This window comes from Perognathus longimembris, chromosome 1 (assembly GCF_023159225.1).
Source record: "Perognathus longimembris pacificus isolate PPM17 chromosome 1, ASM2315922v1, whole genome shotgun sequence".
NCBI classification, from domain to species: domain Eukaryota; kingdom Metazoa; phylum Chordata; class Mammalia; order Rodentia; family Heteromyidae; genus Perognathus; species Perognathus longimembris.
This window is the reverse complement of record NC_063161.1, coordinates 16,175,790-16,196,264: the sequence shown is the minus strand read 5'-3', so window position 1 is coordinate 16,196,264 and position 20,475 is coordinate 16,175,790. Positions and strand designations below refer to the sequence as shown.

The window sequence follows — 20,475 nt, the reverse complement described above, 5'->3', positions numbered from 1 at the left end:
CAATGTCATTCTTTCTGATAGAGGCATAAAATTCCATTGTGTATATGTACCACATTTTCCTGATCCATTGGTCTACTGAGGGGCATCTGGGTTGGTTCCAGATTCTCGCTATGACAAATTGTGCTGCAATGAACATTGTTGTGCTGGTGGCATTACTGTGATTTTGTTTGTGGTCTTTTGGATGGATACCCAAAAGTGGGGCTGCTGGGTCATAGGGGAGTTCTATATTTAGCCTTCTGAGGAATCTCCATACTGCTTGCCAGAGTGGCTGAACCAGTTTACATTCCCACCGACAATGAAGTAGGGTTCCCTTTTGGCCACATCCCCTCCAACAATTGTTATTGTTAGTTTTCTTGATGTATGACATTCTTACTGGGGTGAGATGGAATCTCAATGTTGTAAAAACATGTATTCTACACTATAAAATAATTTAGCAAAATTTTTAATCTGTATAAACAATTCTAACTAAAATTTTAACCATTTTACTACTACAGTTTTGTTCTCATAATAGCTTTCCTTACGTCTTTAACTTAATAATAGCACTCTACTTTTCAAACTATAACATTGGCTAGGAAAAGTAATTTTCCAAAATAAAATTGGATCTTTAGATTAATTCTCGCAATATCTGGTTATATTCATGCATTAAGGGAAAGCAAGAAAAGTAACTATGAAATTGCTTTTTTACTGTTTTGTGAAAGGGAATTATACAAAAATAATGTATCCTAATTTGAAAAGGTAATTATTTTGGATTCAACCTTTTTATCAGAAATACCACATTGGAGACAAGAATCGCAGATACTTTGGTTTTTGTTGATGTTGTTGTTTCTTGCTATAGAACTCTGTGAGAAAGTCAAGAATATTTATTGGTATGCCTTTATTGAACAAATTAGTTAAAGAATATTAGCAAATGTAGTAGGAGTAAAGAATGCCAGTAAATGTAATAGCAGTTGGAAGTTATCTAGAAAATAATCTCGCTCAGCCAAAGGGTATTCAAAAAACCCAGTGTCACTTTCAAAAAAGATTCTGCAATAATTTAATCTCAGTAAATTCTCTTTGCTCTTTTCCTCCTTTTGGGATGCATACCATACTCCAAGAAGTCCTGAAGAAAAGAAATCTCTTTCAAGTCATAAACATATTTCTCATGAAGGCTAGTAAATCTACAAGAAATCAGAGCTAGTAATCAACAATATTACAATGCTAATCTGACATAACACTGTCACTTTATAAATTTTTAAACAAAAGTCAGGAATTAAATATTTGTCCAAGTCAGATGCTGTAGACAGCTAAGATAAAAACACACCCTGTCTCCCAATTCTCTCCTCCTTCCATGTTTCTTGTTTGTATGTAAAATCCAGTGATCACTTTGCAACTCAAAGTTTCTCTATTCAGATTATAATACCCTTTTAAGTAACACATGCTAATATATATTTAGAGCATATCTAGAGCTTTATCTACCATCTTACCTAAACTTCTACATGTCTAGCCTTATTGATAGAAGTAGAAACATTGAATATAATTGGAAATAACTTCAAAACAATAAATTGTAAACCAACTGTACAACTCAAGGAGGGAAGGAACTGGGAAGGAGAGAAGTTTGGAGAAAAATGAGGGAGAAGGTAACAAGTTTGACAAGAAATGTACTCTTTATCTTATGTATGTAAATGTAACCCCTCTGTACATCACCTTGACAATAAAAATTTCAAAAAAAAAAATAACATATCTTCTGTGATAAAAAGAAATAGGGCCTTGAGGGTGTTTTAGCAAGTCTCTACAAGTAGGTTTAAGACATCTCCTTCTCATTTAAACTCTCAGACAGTTCTACTACAATAAAGCTTCCATGATAGCAAGTTTAATTCCTGGTTTGAGGTTTGTTTTTTTTTTAATAATAGAGCATTTTATGAAGGAACTAAAGGCAGAATTCATAATGTAGTAATACATGAGAAAATAGATTCAGAAGAAAGATTGCTATGATTACAGAACTCACGCATCATACCTAATATATGTCCCAGAACTTTATTATTTAGATTCAGATTAGTGAGGTACCAATCTGTGAAATTCTATGAGAAATTAATTTCATAACGACTATGCCTATCATCAAAAACTTAAATTCTCACACATGAGAACTTCTAATATAAATGTATTTCACTGGTAAGAATGTACTTTAGTTTTAGTATTCCTGATATTTACTTAATGGAAAAAATAACAGCAAAATTGTTTTTTTTAATGCCAGTGGTATTTAGATGGATTTGGGGAAATGTGATCTGAAGTCCAACTGCAATTTCTCCAAAATAATGTAAAGCCATAAAATGGGTTCAATAAAACAGAGATGCAGAGCTGAATAATCACAATTCATGAACCAAATAAGAATAACTCTCATCTAAATGAAGATAGAAAATTCTGCTGTATTTTAACTTGATATAGCTTTCCTTTTGTCCTGCTGTGTTTTGAGCATTTACTACAGGCTGAGCACTATGCCAAATTCTTTGTGTTATCTCATGTCAACATGCTGATTTTATTAATTTTATTTTTAGAATAAACACTGTTTTCCGCTCTTTAATTGACACATTTGTACAGTATGGAAGTATAACCTTGACTTTACCAACAAATCTCTAATGTATCTCTATACAAACAACCTTGTTCAATCTGAAAACATTTTGAAAATTATATTCTTTATTGTATTAGTATTTCAGCGCTGAAAGCTTGCTAGTGTCTACTTCTCTGTTCTGTCCTGGTTAAGCAGCTATAGGCAATAAAGCAGATAGAAGAAAGCTTACCTAATGAGGGAGCTCTTTCTACTTTGAGATAGCTATCCAAAGCTAGCAGTGCTATTGAGTGACAACTCAGAGCTAATGGAAAATAATTAAAAATGTGTCCTCCTCTAAGTGTCTGTGGTATCACATGTCATCCTTAAAGTAGAAGGAACTCTCTGTAGCATTACTTTTTAAATTATCATCCAGTTCTATGTCAAAAACAGTAATCTTCAAACCAATTCTCTATATCTAAGTAAAAAAAAAAAAGGCTTTCTTGGTAGAATTTTTTTCGACTCACAAGAAACCATTTCTATATAGATGCTCTAATAACTTTTTGAACCTTGATTTGTCTTTTACATGAAACAAATCTGTGGGATCTTTCCCCAATTGTATCTTTCTCTGTGTATTATACTGAACGATACCATCAGTGACCATATTTACAGTTTTTAGTCATGTTTCATCCATTTTATTACTTGTCATCCCATCTCAAATCAGTATCAACAGTCCTGGAATTCTCATAATTCACAGTACAAATATTCATTGTGGGCCTCTAAATTAATTCTTATTTATGAAAAAAAGTTACATGGGTGGTTTATCATTGTTGTTATTTACAACATACTATGCCTATACTATGAAAGTATGCCTTTTTCTTTTGTTTTTCTTCTCTATGGTTTTACCCCTGTTGTCACTGTATCTGATTTGGGTACCCTGGGTATAGTATATATGTTTGTCTGAATCAGGGAAGGGAAGGGGAACATCAAAGTGGCAAGACAAATGGTAAAAGGTGAACCAATGCAACAGCAATACTTATAAGACAATATGCTGTAAACCAACTGTAAAACGGGGGGAAAGGAAATTGGGGAGGAGGAAAGTTGGGAGAAAAATGAGGGAAGAGGTAACATGTTTGACAAGAAATGTACTCAGTGCCTTGTATATAAAACTGTAACCCTTCTGTACATCACCTTGACAATAAAAATTTTTAAATAAATAAATTACTTAGGTTTACAACTTTTGTTTTGTTGTTTTGTTTTTTGCCAGTCCTGGGCCTTGGACTCAGGGCTGAGGACTGTCCCTGGCTTCTTTTTGCTCAAGGCTAGCACTCTGCCATTTGAGCCACAGCGCCACCTCTGGCCATTTTCTGTATATGAGGTGCTAGGGAATCGAACCCAGGGCTTCGTGTATTAGAGGCAGGCACTCTTGCCACTAGGCCATATCCCCAGCCCCAGGTTTACAACTTTTTGCTCTCATCATCTATAAAATAATCTCAAGGATCTTCCATGAAAGGGAAGAAATCTTACCTATACTTATACCCCGATTTGAAAATAATTTTTGAGCAATTCTTCTATCATTTAGTGATACATTGTCTTATTAAGACATCATTTATAAAATCTCTCAGATAATATATAAAATTCTTATTAAATAAACAAGCAGAACCCTTAAAGTGAAGATACAACATGATGAAAGTTAGGTTGGCTAAGTGGATGGAAGGATGATAGATACATGATTGATATAAAAAGACACACATACACATATATGGTCTCTCATGGACAGAAAAAAGTAAGGCATTCAAGGTTGTTTCATTTGGACAACATGACTGTCTATAGTTTGTCCTTTGTTTTATCTTTCCTTTTTTTTTTGCCAGTCCTAGGCTGTGAACTCAGGGCCTGAGCACTGTCCCTGGCTTCTTTTTTGCTCAAGACTAGCACTCTGCCACTTGAGCCACAGCGCCACTTCTGCCCATTTTCTGTATATGTGGTGCTGAGGAATTGAACCCAGGGCCTCATGTATACGAGGCAAACACTCTTGCCACTAGGCCATATTCTCAGCCCTATCTTTCCATTTTTTGAAAAAGCAGGAATCATTTTTAATATTGAAAACTGAATATTTATGTTGTTTTTATATGTATATGACTATTTGTTTAAAAAAACAAAACAACTTCTGTATCCACCAAGGTTAAACCATTAAGTCAAGATGCTTTCACAATCCTTACTATTTTATTGAACATTTACTTTGTTTTTGCAAAGCAAAAACACCATTTTTTTCCAAAGTACCAGAATGTCTGAATTTTTCCCTATAGCTAACCATATCTTCCTATCAATTCAGTGTTCTGCTTGAGTAGGTTGTCTTTACAACATATATTAAGGTAGATAAATATTTAATATAATTGTGTATTTAAAATTGCAAATTAAATCATATCACTCCATACTCAAAATATTTTAATTACTTCTCATTTGAAAATAATAGAGTCAAACTCTTCACTCATACAAACCCAATAAAATTTTATCCCTGACTACATTTTTTTTTGAGATTGGATCTCACACTATGTGTCCCTGGTTATTCTTGAACTCAGGATCTTCTTGTTTATACCTCCCAAATACTAGGATTACAGGGGTGCACCAGTACTTAATTACTGCTTTGAATTCAATCCCTGACACTTGACCTATCTCACTATAAAGTAACTCTCTCATTTCACTTTTGCTTCCTTCTCCCTGTAGCTAGTCCCTTCCAGACATCAGATATCAAGTCAAATGAAGCCTTATGAGAAGGCCTCACTTGATTATAACAATCTCATATGCTATTTCTTGTCCTCACCATTCATTCCCTTCACCTCTAATTTACTTTTTTCTTTTACTGCTAAAATACAGAATTTTCATCACTGTTACCATCTTGAAAACAATACCTTATATATAGCAAGATCATAATAAAATACGTAAGCTTGGTTCAGTGATGTGTACCTATAGTCCCATTTACTCAGGAGGCTGAGGTGGGATGATCACCTAAGGCCAGAAATTCTAGACTGACCTAAGCAACATGGCAAGACCCCATCTCAATAAAGGAATGGCTAATAAATTTCTGTGACACACATTCAGGACTCTACAAAACAGGTCTTATCAATTTCATGGTAACAATGCAACTTATGCAAAGTAATACATACAAGCAAATAAGTACTTCTAAGGAAACTAAGCAGTAAAAAAAAATGTTGATAGAAAATGAGAATATAGGGTTTTGCTTATCATAGACATTGAGAAGTACAGGAACTGAGAAAGGGACAGGAACTGAGTGCAATAAGAGCACAATGAGTGACAGATATATGGTGGTGATAACATTAGATGACCTGAGAGAAATGGCTTCTATTGGAGGCTGAGACTTAAGGGGATTAGTATGAAAAGTCTCCTTGTGGAAAATAAATACTGTCTCTATAACCTGGTCTACAACATGCCAAGAAGCTTTTTATTCAGGTAGCCACCAGAGGAATGGCTGATATAGGATCATCAATTATGCTCATTAATTAACATATATTTAAATTATTTCTATAAGGTATACTAGACTTCACTGACTAGGTGATGCTATACTTTCTTCTATACAAATATAATATGTTCTGATTTGAGAAAAGGTAGTAATAGTTAGAACTGAAACATCTGTGTGTGCATGAAGAATAAGAGTACTTATTTATTTTCAATTGTTTGGCCCTCCTTCTAAAATGCATACACAAACATATGTAAATATATAAATATATGTAACTGTATGTATGTATATGCAGATATATAAGATACAGGATAAATGTATATGTGTAATGTGTAATATATAACTATATATAAATAATGTTTATATATGATATACAATATGTATAAACACACATAAATGTTTAGCTAAGATATGTTGTTAAAGTACAATATAAGAGTAATTATAAACTTAGTTATTATAAAACAAGCAATCCTTCAAATAATACTTCAGTGGATTTAACATAGCCTTCTGCCTACTTGTGGTCATGAAAAATAACACATCAAAGGTATGTAACATTCAATAATTTCTTCTCCACATTCAGGTGACAGTGATAAATTGCTCGATTTCTCTCCTTGTATTCCTGTCATCACTACATGCTTGAAAAATCAATCCATCACTTCTGGCCAAGAATTACAAATGCAACCCACATTCTTTCTATATTTTTGTTTATTTTTCACCTATCTTCTAATTTCCTTCTTGTTACTTCTCATCTTTTTGTTCCTTTCCATTTTTAGCTATTCTCTCCCAAAAGCCTGAATCCTACCCTTTTCATTACCACCCCTAACATCTCTTCAACACCTGCAAGAAGCAATTATTTTCCTGTTTTCTAATAGGATAAGTTCTTACTACAAGGTCATAGGGATTGACTGACACACCCACACATGGCTAATGGACAAACATCCTGGAAAGCTAAGGGACGAAGTTTGGTTTTTAAAAAAACTGGGTAGATGAGTAGAGGAAGAGCAGGACAAGCAGCAACATAGTTAGGGACAGGGACAGAACCTGGCAGGGCTAGACTGAAGGGTCACATGCAGAGTACATTATTCTTCCAAGGCAGATAAATATGCCATTTCCTATGGTTGTTTCTTCCTTGCAGTATAAAATATGGACTGATCATTACTAGTGTGTGTAAATATAATAGATACTACTTTCTTTTTCCTATAATTGTAATTCCTGTCTTGTAATTAATAAGAGCCTATGAAAAAGACCTAAATCTTAGTTATGCTACAAAGTCAAAGAACTCCCTGAAGCAGCTTTATTTTTGCTGCTGAGATAAATGCAAGAAAAATAGATAAAATGGATAGTTGTTGATGGATGCAGAAAACAAAACAATTACATTTTATTGATATACATGACACTGAGATGTTACTTCCTTTTTTATTTGGACAGTAATTATTAGTATGTTTTCTTTTTATTAATTTTTGTTTATTGAAAAGATGATGTACAGAGGGGTGACAGTTACACAAGTCAGGTAATGAGTACATTTCTTTTTGAACTGTGTCACCTCTTCCCTCGTAAGAGGTTTTCCAATTAGTGATTTTTACATTTACATGATAGGATAGTTATTAAAGCAAAAATAAAAAAGAGAAATTGAATGCATGCTTTTGATATAATAAAGGCAAATGGTCACATGCTAGTTTTCTGCTGGGCAAACCAAAATGTTAAAAATGGTTTGACCTTTGTCAAGCCATTGAATCCTCACAAAATATTGCAGTAATGGAATTGCCCTCATTTTACAGAGGAGCAGAACAGGAGAATTCAGAGAGGTTGAGTGTACTGTAGAAAGTGATCAAATCAGAATTTAGGAAACTTATCTTCCAACAATGATGCTGAAGAACATCAGAATTCAACAAATACAATCCCAACTTACTGCATGTGGTGCCAAAAGCAGAGTGTGCTGGAAGTCATAAGCATTTGTCAGATTCAGAAAGCTTATAATCAAGAAGAATGGGTTTTTTAAAATATGCACACAGCTATAAATAAGGAGAGTGGGTAAAGTCACACATGTCAAAAGTAAATTCCTTGAATATTAAGAGAAAGATTGTTTCTGGTAAAGGAAGATTAAATAACACTTGAAGAAAGAAACTCTATTTGAGTTAGGCCCACAGACAATAAAATTAATAGCTTGCACTATCTAGTTTCTCACCCATCTAATATTGCTTTCTAAACTTCACAGTGGTTCTGCAAAACCCTAATCATGCTTCAGTTTCTGAAAAAAAAAATGTGTTTAAACATCTAAAAGGTATATTGGATTGTGCAATTTTCTTTCAGCTTAAAAGTTTGGATATGGATACTGTGAGTTTTATATCAGTGGAGATTCATTATTCTCCTTCTATTTGATATGGATATCTTTACCAGTATTAGGGTTCTAATTTATTTTGTAGATCTGGTTGACAGTAAACTTCATCAAAAATCTAGCCTGCTACTTGAATTCACAAATAAAATGTTACTGAACTGCCACAGTCATTTATTTTCATATTGTCTATGACTGTGTCTGTGTCACAATGGCACAGAAATCATATGACATTCAAAATCTAAATATTTACTACATGACGCTTTGTACATGGGGCTCATGGATGTCTGTAATTGATGCAGTAAATATTTAGTACAGGCCTACAAGCACCTAAATTTTGGAGATACTGAAGTAGAGACCAGATAACTTCTTAAAAAGACAGTGATTTATATTTTAAATACTAATGTAATACTAAGAATTGTAATAATAATAACTAAAATTTACTGAGAACCTACTGTGGACCTGGTCTTATTCTCTTTGGTTTAAACACAATTACTGTTTTCACATTAACCCATTAATTCCGTCTTCTGAATACAATAAAAAAGTAAGACACGGGCCATGTAATTGAAAAAAGGCACATATCTTGTAAATTGTAAAGTTATTGTTAAAACTTAGGTCTTCATGACTCTTTCTACTATATAATACTATTCTCATTTCTTAAATTCTAGGTGTTCTTCTGTTGTTTATTCAACTAAATCATATTTAAAAGTAAAAGCAACAAATATTTAACCATTGAACAATAAAATATCAGGCAGGGAAGATAAAGAAAGAACAAACTGTTATACAATTCAAATGCTAAAAAAAGAAATATATTTTAAAGGCAAATTAAAATCCATTAATAGAAACTGCTAAATATACTAAATACTGGAAACTTTTATTAATTCATTAGAAATGATGACACATTTATGCTTAGAAGATATCTCTGACACAATCAAGTAATCCTTTTTTCTCAGGGAGAAGAGGCTGGGCCAGCTCATTTCCAGACTTTTGCTGAAACAATACATAAATGGGAATGTTACCTTTCTCTTAGAAGACATGATTAAATAATAAGGTAAGGAGGACAGGCTTTATGCTTTAGGACTCAAGAGACTTGAGCTGGAATACTCATCTCTGATACTTCATAATTGTGTCAACAAAAACAAGTCCACTGACTTATGTACATTTTCCTTTTCCCATTAAAAAGGCTACTAATGAGAAATGCTATAAAAAAGCATCAAGCATGCACTCTTGGAACACATCCAATGCACAGAATTATTATTCTTTAAGCTATAATCATTTTCCTCAAGAGAGATCATCAACAAAAGTTATTATTTTCTCCTTTATTCCTTCCCATAATGATTTTTAATTTGCATCTATACTCCTTTATGTCCTTTTAGTTTTAAAAGGACAAGAAAGGAATGTTAGATGTGTACCTACCATGAATGTAGTGGGTTATTCAGATGTTGGTAAAGGGCATTTTAGGTAGTATTGAAAAGGACTTAAAGAAATGCTTATAAGTTGAACAGTTGGTGTATGTTTCATTTCTTAGCAATCACTAATTTCAGTGTTAAAGGAGAGAGTAATGGTAGCCACACTCTACAGAATTCTCAAATACCATGGTATTGAATTGGGATTCTAATAACAATAGTTCATCCTATATGCCACTAAGAAGCTACAATTTTCAACATATTCTACTCTGCCAGAGCCTATTTCACACACTAACCTTTCCATATGACCTGTAACATAGCCAAATAATAACTTGATATTCACTCAGGTGGGGCACATTCAATAGTTAATGAATATTTATCACAAAACTGATACTGTGATAAGTAGTAAGGAGTTATAGATAGAAGTGAAATATCACTTTCGTGGAGAAATATAATCAGAGGATTAACATAATTTGTTAAGTGATATTTTAGTAATAATGTTCAAGGGGTTTGTTACCATAGAAACTAAACATATAATGCATATATAATACAAATTGAGATTGTAAAATCTATGTCCCCAAATCAAAACCTTAAATAGAAGAACAAGATAGACAAGTTATTAGTAATATTACAGCTATAATTTAAACATGCATAAAGATGTCAATCTGAGAATTGCTAAGCCCATGGTACCAGAATCCAACACTATAATAGTGAGTACAACCAATTCAGCTAATTCAATGGTGAGTACAACTAATTTCAGAAAATTCACCTATCAACATTGAAAAGTCAGAGACATGACTAGTATTATTTGTATATGTCTAAATAGAAATGCAACTTAATAATCAACTTTAAAACAAAATGTAATTATGTGATGAGGTACAGGAATAGAGTAAATATACCAAAGTCAACAATTTCCTGTCTGCTACCAACAAAAACTTGTTAGAAAACACAATGGGAGACATATTGATTTGTAATAGAAACAAATACTGGGAAATAACTAAGAAAAATCTTAACATACACATTTATGCAATGTCTCTGAATTGTAATCTTTTTTTTTTTTTTTTTTTGGCCAGTCCTGGGGCTTGGACTCAGGGCCTGAGCGCTGTCCCTGGCTTCTTCTTGCTCAAGGCTAGCACTCTGCCACTTGAGCCACAGCGCCACTTCTGGCCATTTTCTGTATATGTGGTGCTGGGGAATCGAACCCAGGGCCTCATGTATATGAGGCAAGCACTCTTGCCACTAGGCCATATCCCCAGCCCCTGAATTGTAATCTTTAATATTATAAAATGTTTCTCTTATTTTTCTAATGAATCCCTAAGTATGGTATTTATTTTATCAACAGGTAAAGACTAAAACTATAAAACTCTTAGAATAAAATATAGAAGGAAAAGCTCCTTGACATTGACTTTAGCTATCATTTCCTGTGTAACACCAAAAATACAACCAGTGAAAATAGACTCAATCAGCTACCTACTGGGTAGTTAAAGCTACAAATGTGTATTGTCCTACCAGCTAGTTATTTGAGATAAGATCTTGATAACTATGCCCAGGCTTGCCTTAAGTCAGGAACCTACACTACACTTCCTATCTGCTCAGGATTTGTTGGTTTTGGGGTAGGGGGTCTGTCTGGCTTTGGTCTTGCTATGTATCTCAAGCTGGTCTCAAACTCCTGTTTTCCTGCCTCAGCCTATGGAATTCTGGGATTAAGTTTTACATCACCACAAATGGCCTGTTGAAAATATTTTTAAACAAAGTTTTTGTATCCAAAATGTACAGTCATTTTTGCCTTCATAGTAGCTTTGCACTAAAAAGACAGAGAATATTCAATGGCTGCTCCTAAGGGAAATAAAGGTTAAGTTCATATGACCAGCTGGCCACAACGTTTTCATGGACTGGTTAGTACAAAGTCTCATTTCATACATGTTTGTGTCTAAAGAACATTTTATTAAGACATATTGTCTATTCATTACCACTGAACTCACAATCAACAGCACTATATCTCATGCCTCGGTGAAACTTAAATGCTACGTAGATTTTCTCCATAAAATAAATCACTAGTGTTTTATGTGCTTCTAAAAACACTTGATAGTGCTTCAGCACTATCTCTAAACCACTTACACATTGAAATGCCCAAAACAGCATCAAAATATTCTCTCTACAAAAGTAACACTAAATGGACTTTGAAAAGGGAAAACCTGGAGGTAGGCTCACTAGGTGTCTCTGACCACACAGAAATTTCAGGTTAAAGGACACACTTTACCTCAAGATAGCCACACCATTCCATCTCTAAGCAGATAAAAAATTTGGCTTACTACAGAAGAACTAACTTAAGAAAAAGAAAAAATACAGAAAACAATGAAACAGAGAATGGCCCCCTGTGGTCCCGCTACAGCAGTAGCACAGCTCACACTCCCCTAGGTAGTGCGGGGGGGGGGGGGGGGGGGGGGGGAGGGGGGAACGCCCAGAAGTAAGCTTCAACCAGAGAATCACTCAAAAAAATGAAAAAGCCACAGCACCAGACACGCAGAAAATGAGGGGAAGCAGCGAAGTTCCTGCCCCAGGAGGGCTCCATGCAGACGCCCCCATCTGTCCGAAGTCTCTACCCAGTACCTGCGTTATCCAGGTAACTTGGCCTCCCCTCACTTGGCCACACCTCCCCGCCTTGCCTTACAGTTCCCAGCGTCCTCCAGTGGAGCCCCATGTGGAATCAGACTGCCAGGCTGCTGCCAGACATGTGCAGAAGAGCCCACGACGCCTTGTGCACGGGCACAAGGGCCTCCGCCAGGCCCCTTGCCACAGAGAGAGAGCGAGCACCAGCACCTAAGGCAAGAGCCCTCCCCAACGTCTCTGAGCCACTTGTCCCGGCAGTGCTGGAGCTACAAACCACTGTGATCTTCATAGAGGGGAAGTCCTCACCACAGAGCGGGCCCAATGGGCAACACTGGTGCCAATCCTTGGGCTATGAGCTGTGGCCCCCTGGCACCCACCATTGCTACAGTAAGAGAGGAAGGATGCAGTCCTAATATTCAATGCATAGCCTATGAAACCTAAGAAAATTGAAGGGAGAGGAAAGGTTTGGAGGGATGGGAGAGAGAGGATGATGAAAGGGAGGGGGCTGTGAAACTAGTCCAAAAGTTATTTTTCCTAAAATACAATGGTAGGACAAACGTAGTATGTGAATCAGCTTTCTTTCACTGTAATAAGATCTACATCAGCTGGAAGTGGAACTGTGGCTCAAGTGGCAGTGCTAGCCTTGTGCACAAGTGGCTCAGGAATAGCACACATGAGTTCAAGCCCCATGCCAAGCATAATAACAAAACAAAAAACTGTTCATCTTTTTCTAGGATTACTAAAAAATTACTACAAATTTAATATATTAATACAATAGCAATTATTCTCTAAATATTTCTCATTGTTAGAAACTCAAAATAATGGGCTAATGTCAAAGTGTTGGCAGGACTAATTGCTTCTGGAGGCTCTAAAGGATAACCCATTTTCTGCTTTTCCAGCTCCTAGTGCTGCCTCCATTTCTTAGTTCATGCATTATCACTTAACTTCCACTTTTATCATCACATTGTTTCTGACTCTGGCTTTCTTGACTTCCTCTCTCATGGACCATTGTGATTACATTGGGTCTACATGCAGGACACAGGTATAAGCCTCAACATGTTTAGGTTAATCACATATGCAAAGTCCCATTGTTTATCATGGCAATATTCATTATTAACTAAATTCTATTTAAAATGTTTAACTCAGCCAGAAGCAAAAGGCTCACACATGTAATCCTACCCAATGAATGATTATCACAGTTTGAGGCAACCCCATGAAGAAAAAGGTTGCTAGACTTTCCCTACAAAATAACCAGCAAAAAGCAGGCTTTGATGTGTGGCTCAAGTGGTAAAGCTCCAGCCTAGTTAGTTTAGGCTCTCAGTATAAACTCCAGTCCCACCAATAACAGTTTTAATCATTAAAGCACTGGCTCTGGTGAGCTAACATTAGTCATTTCTACATGCTAAACCTATGTCTTTTTAGAAGTTTTAAGAAGAAATTCAGTAATAGACTAAAATTATATACTGTATTATAAAATCCCCAGAGCTATTATTTTAATAATACTTGTATCAATATTGTTACTACTCAGAATATCTCCAAAGTATTAGTTTTATTATGTTAGCAAAAAGTTAAGCTTCCATCACAAAACTGCAACTAAATTAATCTGTGTTGAAAGATACCTTAAAGGATAATCTCAAATTCAAGACACACACACACACACACACACACACACACACACACACACACACACACGGTAGGTTACATGATTCATTCAATGACATAAACTCTTGCAGGAGAAAGAAAACAATCTTAAGAATCTCTGGTAACTAACTACATGGAAACCTAATTTGAGAACATAGAAAGCTACTGTATTTACATAAAATAATTCTTAATCTCATGTAGGTTCCATAGATTTTGTTGTTGTTGTCTGCGTGGGGCTTGAACTCTGGACCTAGGCACTGTCTCTGAGCTCTTCAGCTCAAGGCTAGCACTCCACCACTTTGAGCCACCAGTTTTCTGGTGATTAATTGGAGATAAGAGTTTCACAGACTTTCCTGTCTGGGCTGGCTTTGAACTGCAATCCTCAGATCTTAGCCACCTGAGTAGCTATGATTACAGAGGTTAGCCACCAGCACCCAGCTTCCATAGATTTTTATTAAACCATTTAGGCTCCTCAACTATTGAGGCAAATGCTAAGAAGGTCGTTTTCTTAATAGCTATAGGAATTTCAGATAAATATCATTAGACTCATAAAGATAGGGATAAATTTGCCAGAATATTACACATCATGGCTATCACATAAAGAACAAGAAGTTCTACTGTTGTTGGTTAAAAATCGGAAAATCTGAAAGTCTATATGATTTCTGGATACCCTGGAGATAACTCAATTTAATTGTGCTCTCATAAAATTCTCATATAAATATCATATATCTGGAAAAAAGAACCTTCATAAACTGTATATAAATTATATTAAACCATATCCAATGCTACTATTCAATCTTTGCTACCAAAATCGCTTATTTTTTAAATGTAAGTTTACTAAATGTCTGTTAGTCTTGTTTTTACTAATTATAAGATGAGTAACAAAAATGAAATGGAAGTTAAGACATAAGGACTTTGGAAAGTAATGTACTAATCACATATGAATCAGCTCTCATGAAAATACTCAGAAATGATCAGGAATTTCAACATAATGCAAAGAAATTATGTATTGATTTATAGGACTAAAATTTCAACTATGGCTACATAAGTTATATATATAGTAATATCAATAGAACTATCACAAATTTATTGAACTGATAATATAATAAATGGTAAGACTCATCAAAATTTTTCAATATATGATAATGTCATATAGTATATAGAATGTGATATCAAGTGAACAATAGAGTTTAAATCTAATGTTCAAAGCTATGTTCAGTGAAAAGCCAGGGTACAGATATCTAAGCTAAAGTTTTAAAATGTCACAAGGAATTGAAGTTAACAGTGGACTCATGCCTGTAATCCTAGTTAGGAAGCTGAGATCTGTGATCACGGTTCAAAGCCAGTTTGGGCAGGAAAGTTTGTGAGACTCTTATCTCCAATAAAGTACCAAAAGGGCCAGAAGTGGAGCTGTTGCTGAAGTGGTAGAGTACTAGTCTCGAAAAAAAAGAAGTCCAAGGGACAATGCCTAGGCTCTGAGTTCCAGCCCCCGTACCAGCACACAAAATAAAATAAATAAAAACACAAAGTTTAAAGTGGGTATTTTAAAAAGACATTGGCAGTAAAAACAGCTCTGTTTTTCCTGGTAATAAAAATAATAATTTTCCTAACAAAAATAGAAAGTATCAAGAAGAAAATAAAAATCATACTACTCAAAAACATATATAGAACTCATCTGTATACCCAAAAATATACATAGATGCGTTTAAAATAACAGTTATAGTAATAGTTTAAAATTCGCTTTGTAGTTCTTCAGAAAAAAATGTCAAGAAATAGAAAATAACATAATCATTTTTATGGTTACTAAGTATGCTATGATAGAATGCATCCTTATTTATTTAACCAATACCAATTATAACCCAATTATGATATAAATCTTGTTTATTCGTATTAACTTTGCTCATTTATATTAATCTTATGTTCATGCAACAATAAACACTGATAAACATCCTATACTAACCTGTTTACCAACATGTCCAATTGTCTCTAAAGTAAATGTCAAGTTAAAAAGTGTGAGAGAAAAGAGAATGTTAAGCATGTGTATTTTATAATCTTATACAGAATAGCCTAACTCTTTTTTAAAGCAATTTGCCAGTTTGTATTAAGATCTGTATATGGATCCTTTGTGGGAAGAGATAATTTGCTGAGCTATAAAGAGGTGGCAGGGCATGCCTGGTGAGTGGTGGGGTGGGGTGAAGAGAGCAATGTCCCGCCCTGAGGGAGGGGCCACTGGGTGACAGAGACAAAGGTTGTGTGATGTGACAGGTCACAATGGGCAAGAGGATAAAAGTAGATTCTGCAGGGTAGCTTAGGAGGGAGTTGATGCTTCCATTTGGGAAGGAGAAGCCCAGTAAGACTATGATTGGCAGTTGAAGTTATGGAATCAAAGAGAAGAGACTATTGTGAACCAGTATGTCAGGCTCAAGTGTTGGTCCCTCCAGAGTGAGAACCTACATCTGGGCACTTTGACATGGATGAAGGCCCCAACATCTACAATGACCTAACATCTATGTGCCACCATATCTCCATGCTATAGGCTTGGCATTGTTTGCACTGAAGTGCCCAATTGCCTGAGGCACTGAACAGTCACTGAACAACGCTTCACAGGGTCCTCAGTCACTCAGAGACAAAAGAGCTTTCAGAAGACAACTGTCCACCTGCCAGAGAAGCCAGAGAAACAGGATGCCCTGTAAGTATGTGAAGGATGGTGTGGAACAGCCCCTGGGAGCTGTTTTGATCAAAAATAACCATGAATAACCAATGTAGGTTACCTTATTACACAGCCCAGAGCAGCCCTGCGATGGGCATGTTTAATTCCTCTATGGGGAAACTTCAGCAACAACTGTACAAAGGGGAGTATACAATATTCAGGTATGCACCAATGTTTGAGAGTGACTTCATCCAAATCAGCAAAAGAGGAGAAGTGATTGATGTGCACAACCATGCTCGAATGGTGACTGTGGGCATTGTACGCACCAGCCCCAGCCTCACATTACCTGATGTTATGCTACTGGCCCGCCCAGCTGCTATTTGTGAAGATTATGCCAGATACACCTTGGTCACCCAGGAAAGAGATAAGAAGCACACACAGACATTGGAACTCACCAGGCTGCTTCCCTTGAAGTTTGTAAAGATAACCATCCACAACAATTACAAACAACAGCTCCGCCTAAAGCTTGCCACTGGCCGTTCTTTTTACCTTCAACTCTGTCCCCCCTCAAATACACGAGAAGATCTATTTGTTCACTGGGAAAACCTTGTTTACACCCTGAGACCACCAGTGGAGGCGTACAGCCGTAGCCAGGCCATGCTGGCCGGGGAAACACTAGACATAGCTGTGTTTGAAAAAGAAGACGACAGTTCAGCAGTAAGTCTTTGCAGAGACTAGAAGATGGGGTCTGGGCACTTTGGGGGAGGGAAGCTAAAGGTCCTGCACAACTTTTAGTGCTGAGGCTCACCTAGAAAATCCATCACATTTGGAAGGGATGAAGGCCAAATGAACCTTTATTTGGAAGCTATAGCACGCTGGGGAGGTTCCTAGTGCTTCTCCAAATCTGAATTCAAAGATTCCTTAGTTATCAGCAACTTTTAATTTCATATCCACTGGTGCAATACCATCCACAGCATGCGGACCATCCAATCTACTCTTGAACACATACTACTCCAATCTAGGTAAGCTGATATATGGTGGAATATATGCTTCCCTGTGACTGTCACTCATATATATGTCACATGTGAAACATTTTTTCTATTTAGCTCCAGGAAGAGAAGGGAGACCTTGCTCGTGCCCTTGCTTTACTTCACTCATTTGTTCTCCCCACAGGCACATGCTATGGAGTATTTTGGAAGATATAAAGAGCAAATCAGCATCAGTAGCCTTCAGATGAACCCTGACCTGTTTAGGCTCACCTATTTTGGGTATTCTAGGGAAGAATGAATCCAAACTGCCTTCCACATATACAGAATTCAAGTTTACACACTCATCACAAAACCTGATCATGGGACGTGAGTAGCAGCAGGAGCAGTGGTATCAGTAAGTACCACTGAAGGTGCCATGAGTTTGGCTATCATCAAGCTGGTAGACTCACAAGAGAAAGAAACTGGCTAGTACAGCGTTCATAGATTCAAGAGAACGTCCAGCCAGCAAGGTCATTCTGGGTGCTTAGGGACTGTAATATTGTTATATGAACTGCAAGCACATTCTGTCCTTGAAGAGTAACTTCAAGTATATCAGCTGGCCTCTCATCAGAGGGCAGCATAAGCATGGTGATTGCAGGAGCAAAGACTACTGACAAGCCTGTTGCCAAATTAGGTTAAAAAAAAAAGGTTCCTTACAGGGACCTTTCATCTCAGTCTTGCAGAATAAAAGCTACATGGGGGAATGGAAGTCAGAATGTCACCATCCAGCAAGATTAGCTCTTCAGCGAAGAGCCTCAAAGTCCTACTACATGTATAGAGACCGACCTCATCTAACGCTGTGGAGGAAATAAATACCTTTCACTATGACACAATCCATCAACTTAAATTCTCTGTTCTAACAAGAAACTATAGCAATAAAAATAAAAAGAGTTCATGATCAGACTCTGGACTATCTTTAACTTTCCTTTAGCTTAATGTTTATGATTAATAAAAGCCAAAGTAAAATGCTGAAGGTTACCCTCAAAGACAGGATCCTGCATCACAGCCAAAAAGAATTCTGAAACTTGGAAAATCAAGGTTTTTCAAATCAAGGAATAACAGCAACTAGAAGCAAGAAAATGTAGATGAAATCAGAAAAGCAGCACAGTAGCCTATTAAAAAATGTAGGCTTTAAGTCATAGCACTGCCATGAAATGAACTGACTTTGAGTCTCCTTTACTGCCTACTCTTGAAAATCAGAAATTGTACATGTGAAATATCTGGTACACCATCGGCACTCTGAACACTGTAATGATTATTATAATCAGGAGTGTGGTGAAACAAATTTGAGTTTAATCCTATTTTCTAAAAGAGGTTTCCCTTCTAATTTGTTGTCAACTTAAATCTTACTTTAACTAATTTGAAACTGTTCTACAAAACTATTGACTCCAAATCTTAGTGCTAAATGATGCTAAAAACTAAATTTTCATGAATTTGAAAGGAATTGCTTGTCAAAACTTCAGTCTAGTTATAATTAGAGGATAAAATGTTATATAAGATATAAGCATAAACTTCCAAAGTGCCCATGTTTTAGCCTGGTCATTTCAATTTTAGGATTCTTGGAGACAGAAAAAATAAACCCTAAGCTTTGAGTATAGGATGAATCCAAACATAGACAAAGTCTAGAAAAAAGTTCATTTTCAAATTTTACAACTAAAATTTTTGTTTTTAAAAGTGATATATCCAGGATAAGATACAGGTAACATGGCTTCCAACTAGGTCTATATTTTTCCATAATACTAATGTTTCTAAAGCTTAATATACTATGCATGCCTTGAATATAAAAGATATTTGATACATGTTTGCTGGCTGGATCAATTGAATTAAGGATTATTAATGTGCAACATAATTTATGCCAATGCTACAAATTTGAGCAAAATTTACATAGCACAAAATTAATTACACTGATCTCAAAAGCTCCAAGAGGAGACTGTAAGGAAATGTGTTTTCATTAAGCCCTCTCTCTATGCACAGTGCCTTCAGTTACTGATGTAACAGTTTCCCTAAATGCTCTATCTAATAGTTTCCAATAAAACATAAACTAATTTTATTTTGTGATAAAATAGCTACCAAACTTGAAAGGCATCTGTAGGCTGAGTGTTTTTAATTTTCCAAACATCAAGATTGTGTTCTTGAAAAACTATCTAATCATAAATTTTAATACTTTAAATTGAAAAATATCAAACCACCTATTTTTAATCATACAAGTTTTTCATGTCATAGTCTTATTTCATTGAATTTTATTTGATGCTGGTAACTCCCTAAAAGACTTTTTATTTTGTCAGTGTGTTTGAACTTAAGGCCTGGCTGCTGTCCCTGAGCCTCTTTGTGTTCAAAGCTAGTGCTCTACTACTTGAGGTCACAGTGCCACTTCCAGTTTTTGAGTGGTTATTTGTAGATAAGAATCTCATGGGGACTTTTCTGCCTGGGCTGGCTTTGAACTACAATCCTCAGATCTCAGCCTCCTGAGTAGCTGTAGGATTACAGATGTGAGCCACCAGCACCCAGCTCCTAAAAGTCTTTTAAACAACCATGTTGTCAGCCCTTTACAGGTAGGGACCCACTATATATTTTAAAGAAAAATTGGCATTCTTACCGCATTGTGGTTCCTGGATAATCACTGAAGGGATGCTTATTAAAATATATGATAGTTTGCATTTCTTCTCTAACACTTCAATATTGTTTCAGTATTAATACTTCAGTATTACTTCAGTATTATAGTATAAATACTATTCATCTGACAAAACCATTTTACAAATTTCACATTCCTTTCATACATAGTTTCTCATTCTGCTTTTGACTACAAACCCTG

The 20,475-nt window shown here is 35.7% G+C and overlaps 2 protein-coding genes across 2 annotated transcripts in view; one reads left to right on the top strand and one right to left on the bottom strand.

The window, feature by feature from the left end:
- Anks1b (ankyrin repeat and sterile alpha motif domain containing 1B) overlaps window positions 1–20,475 on the bottom strand; it is an 895,075-nt gene that overhangs the window by 687,167 nt on the left and 187,433 nt on the right. The gene's annotated exons all lie outside the window — the stretch shown is intronic.
- Garin6 (golgi associated RAB2 interactor family member 6) lies at window positions 16,735–17,922 on the top strand. The gene is made up of 2 exons (XM_048352622.1): window positions 16,735–17,352; window positions 17,809–17,922. The coding sequence occupies exons 1-2, from the start codon at window positions 16,735–16,737 to the stop codon at window positions 17,920–17,922; spliced, it is 732 nt and encodes a 243-aa protein (XP_048208579.1).

Bases quoted from the DNA above. Each gene is read 5' to 3' on its own strand.
- Garin6 (XM_048352622.1), top strand. From the start codon at position 16,735: ATGAATAACCAATGTAGGTTACCTTATTACACAGCCCAGAGCAGCCCT. The intron at 17,353-17,808 runs GTAAGTCTTTGC...TTCTCCCCACAG, and splicing joins AAGAAGACGACAGTTCAGCA to GCACATGCTATGGAGTATTT.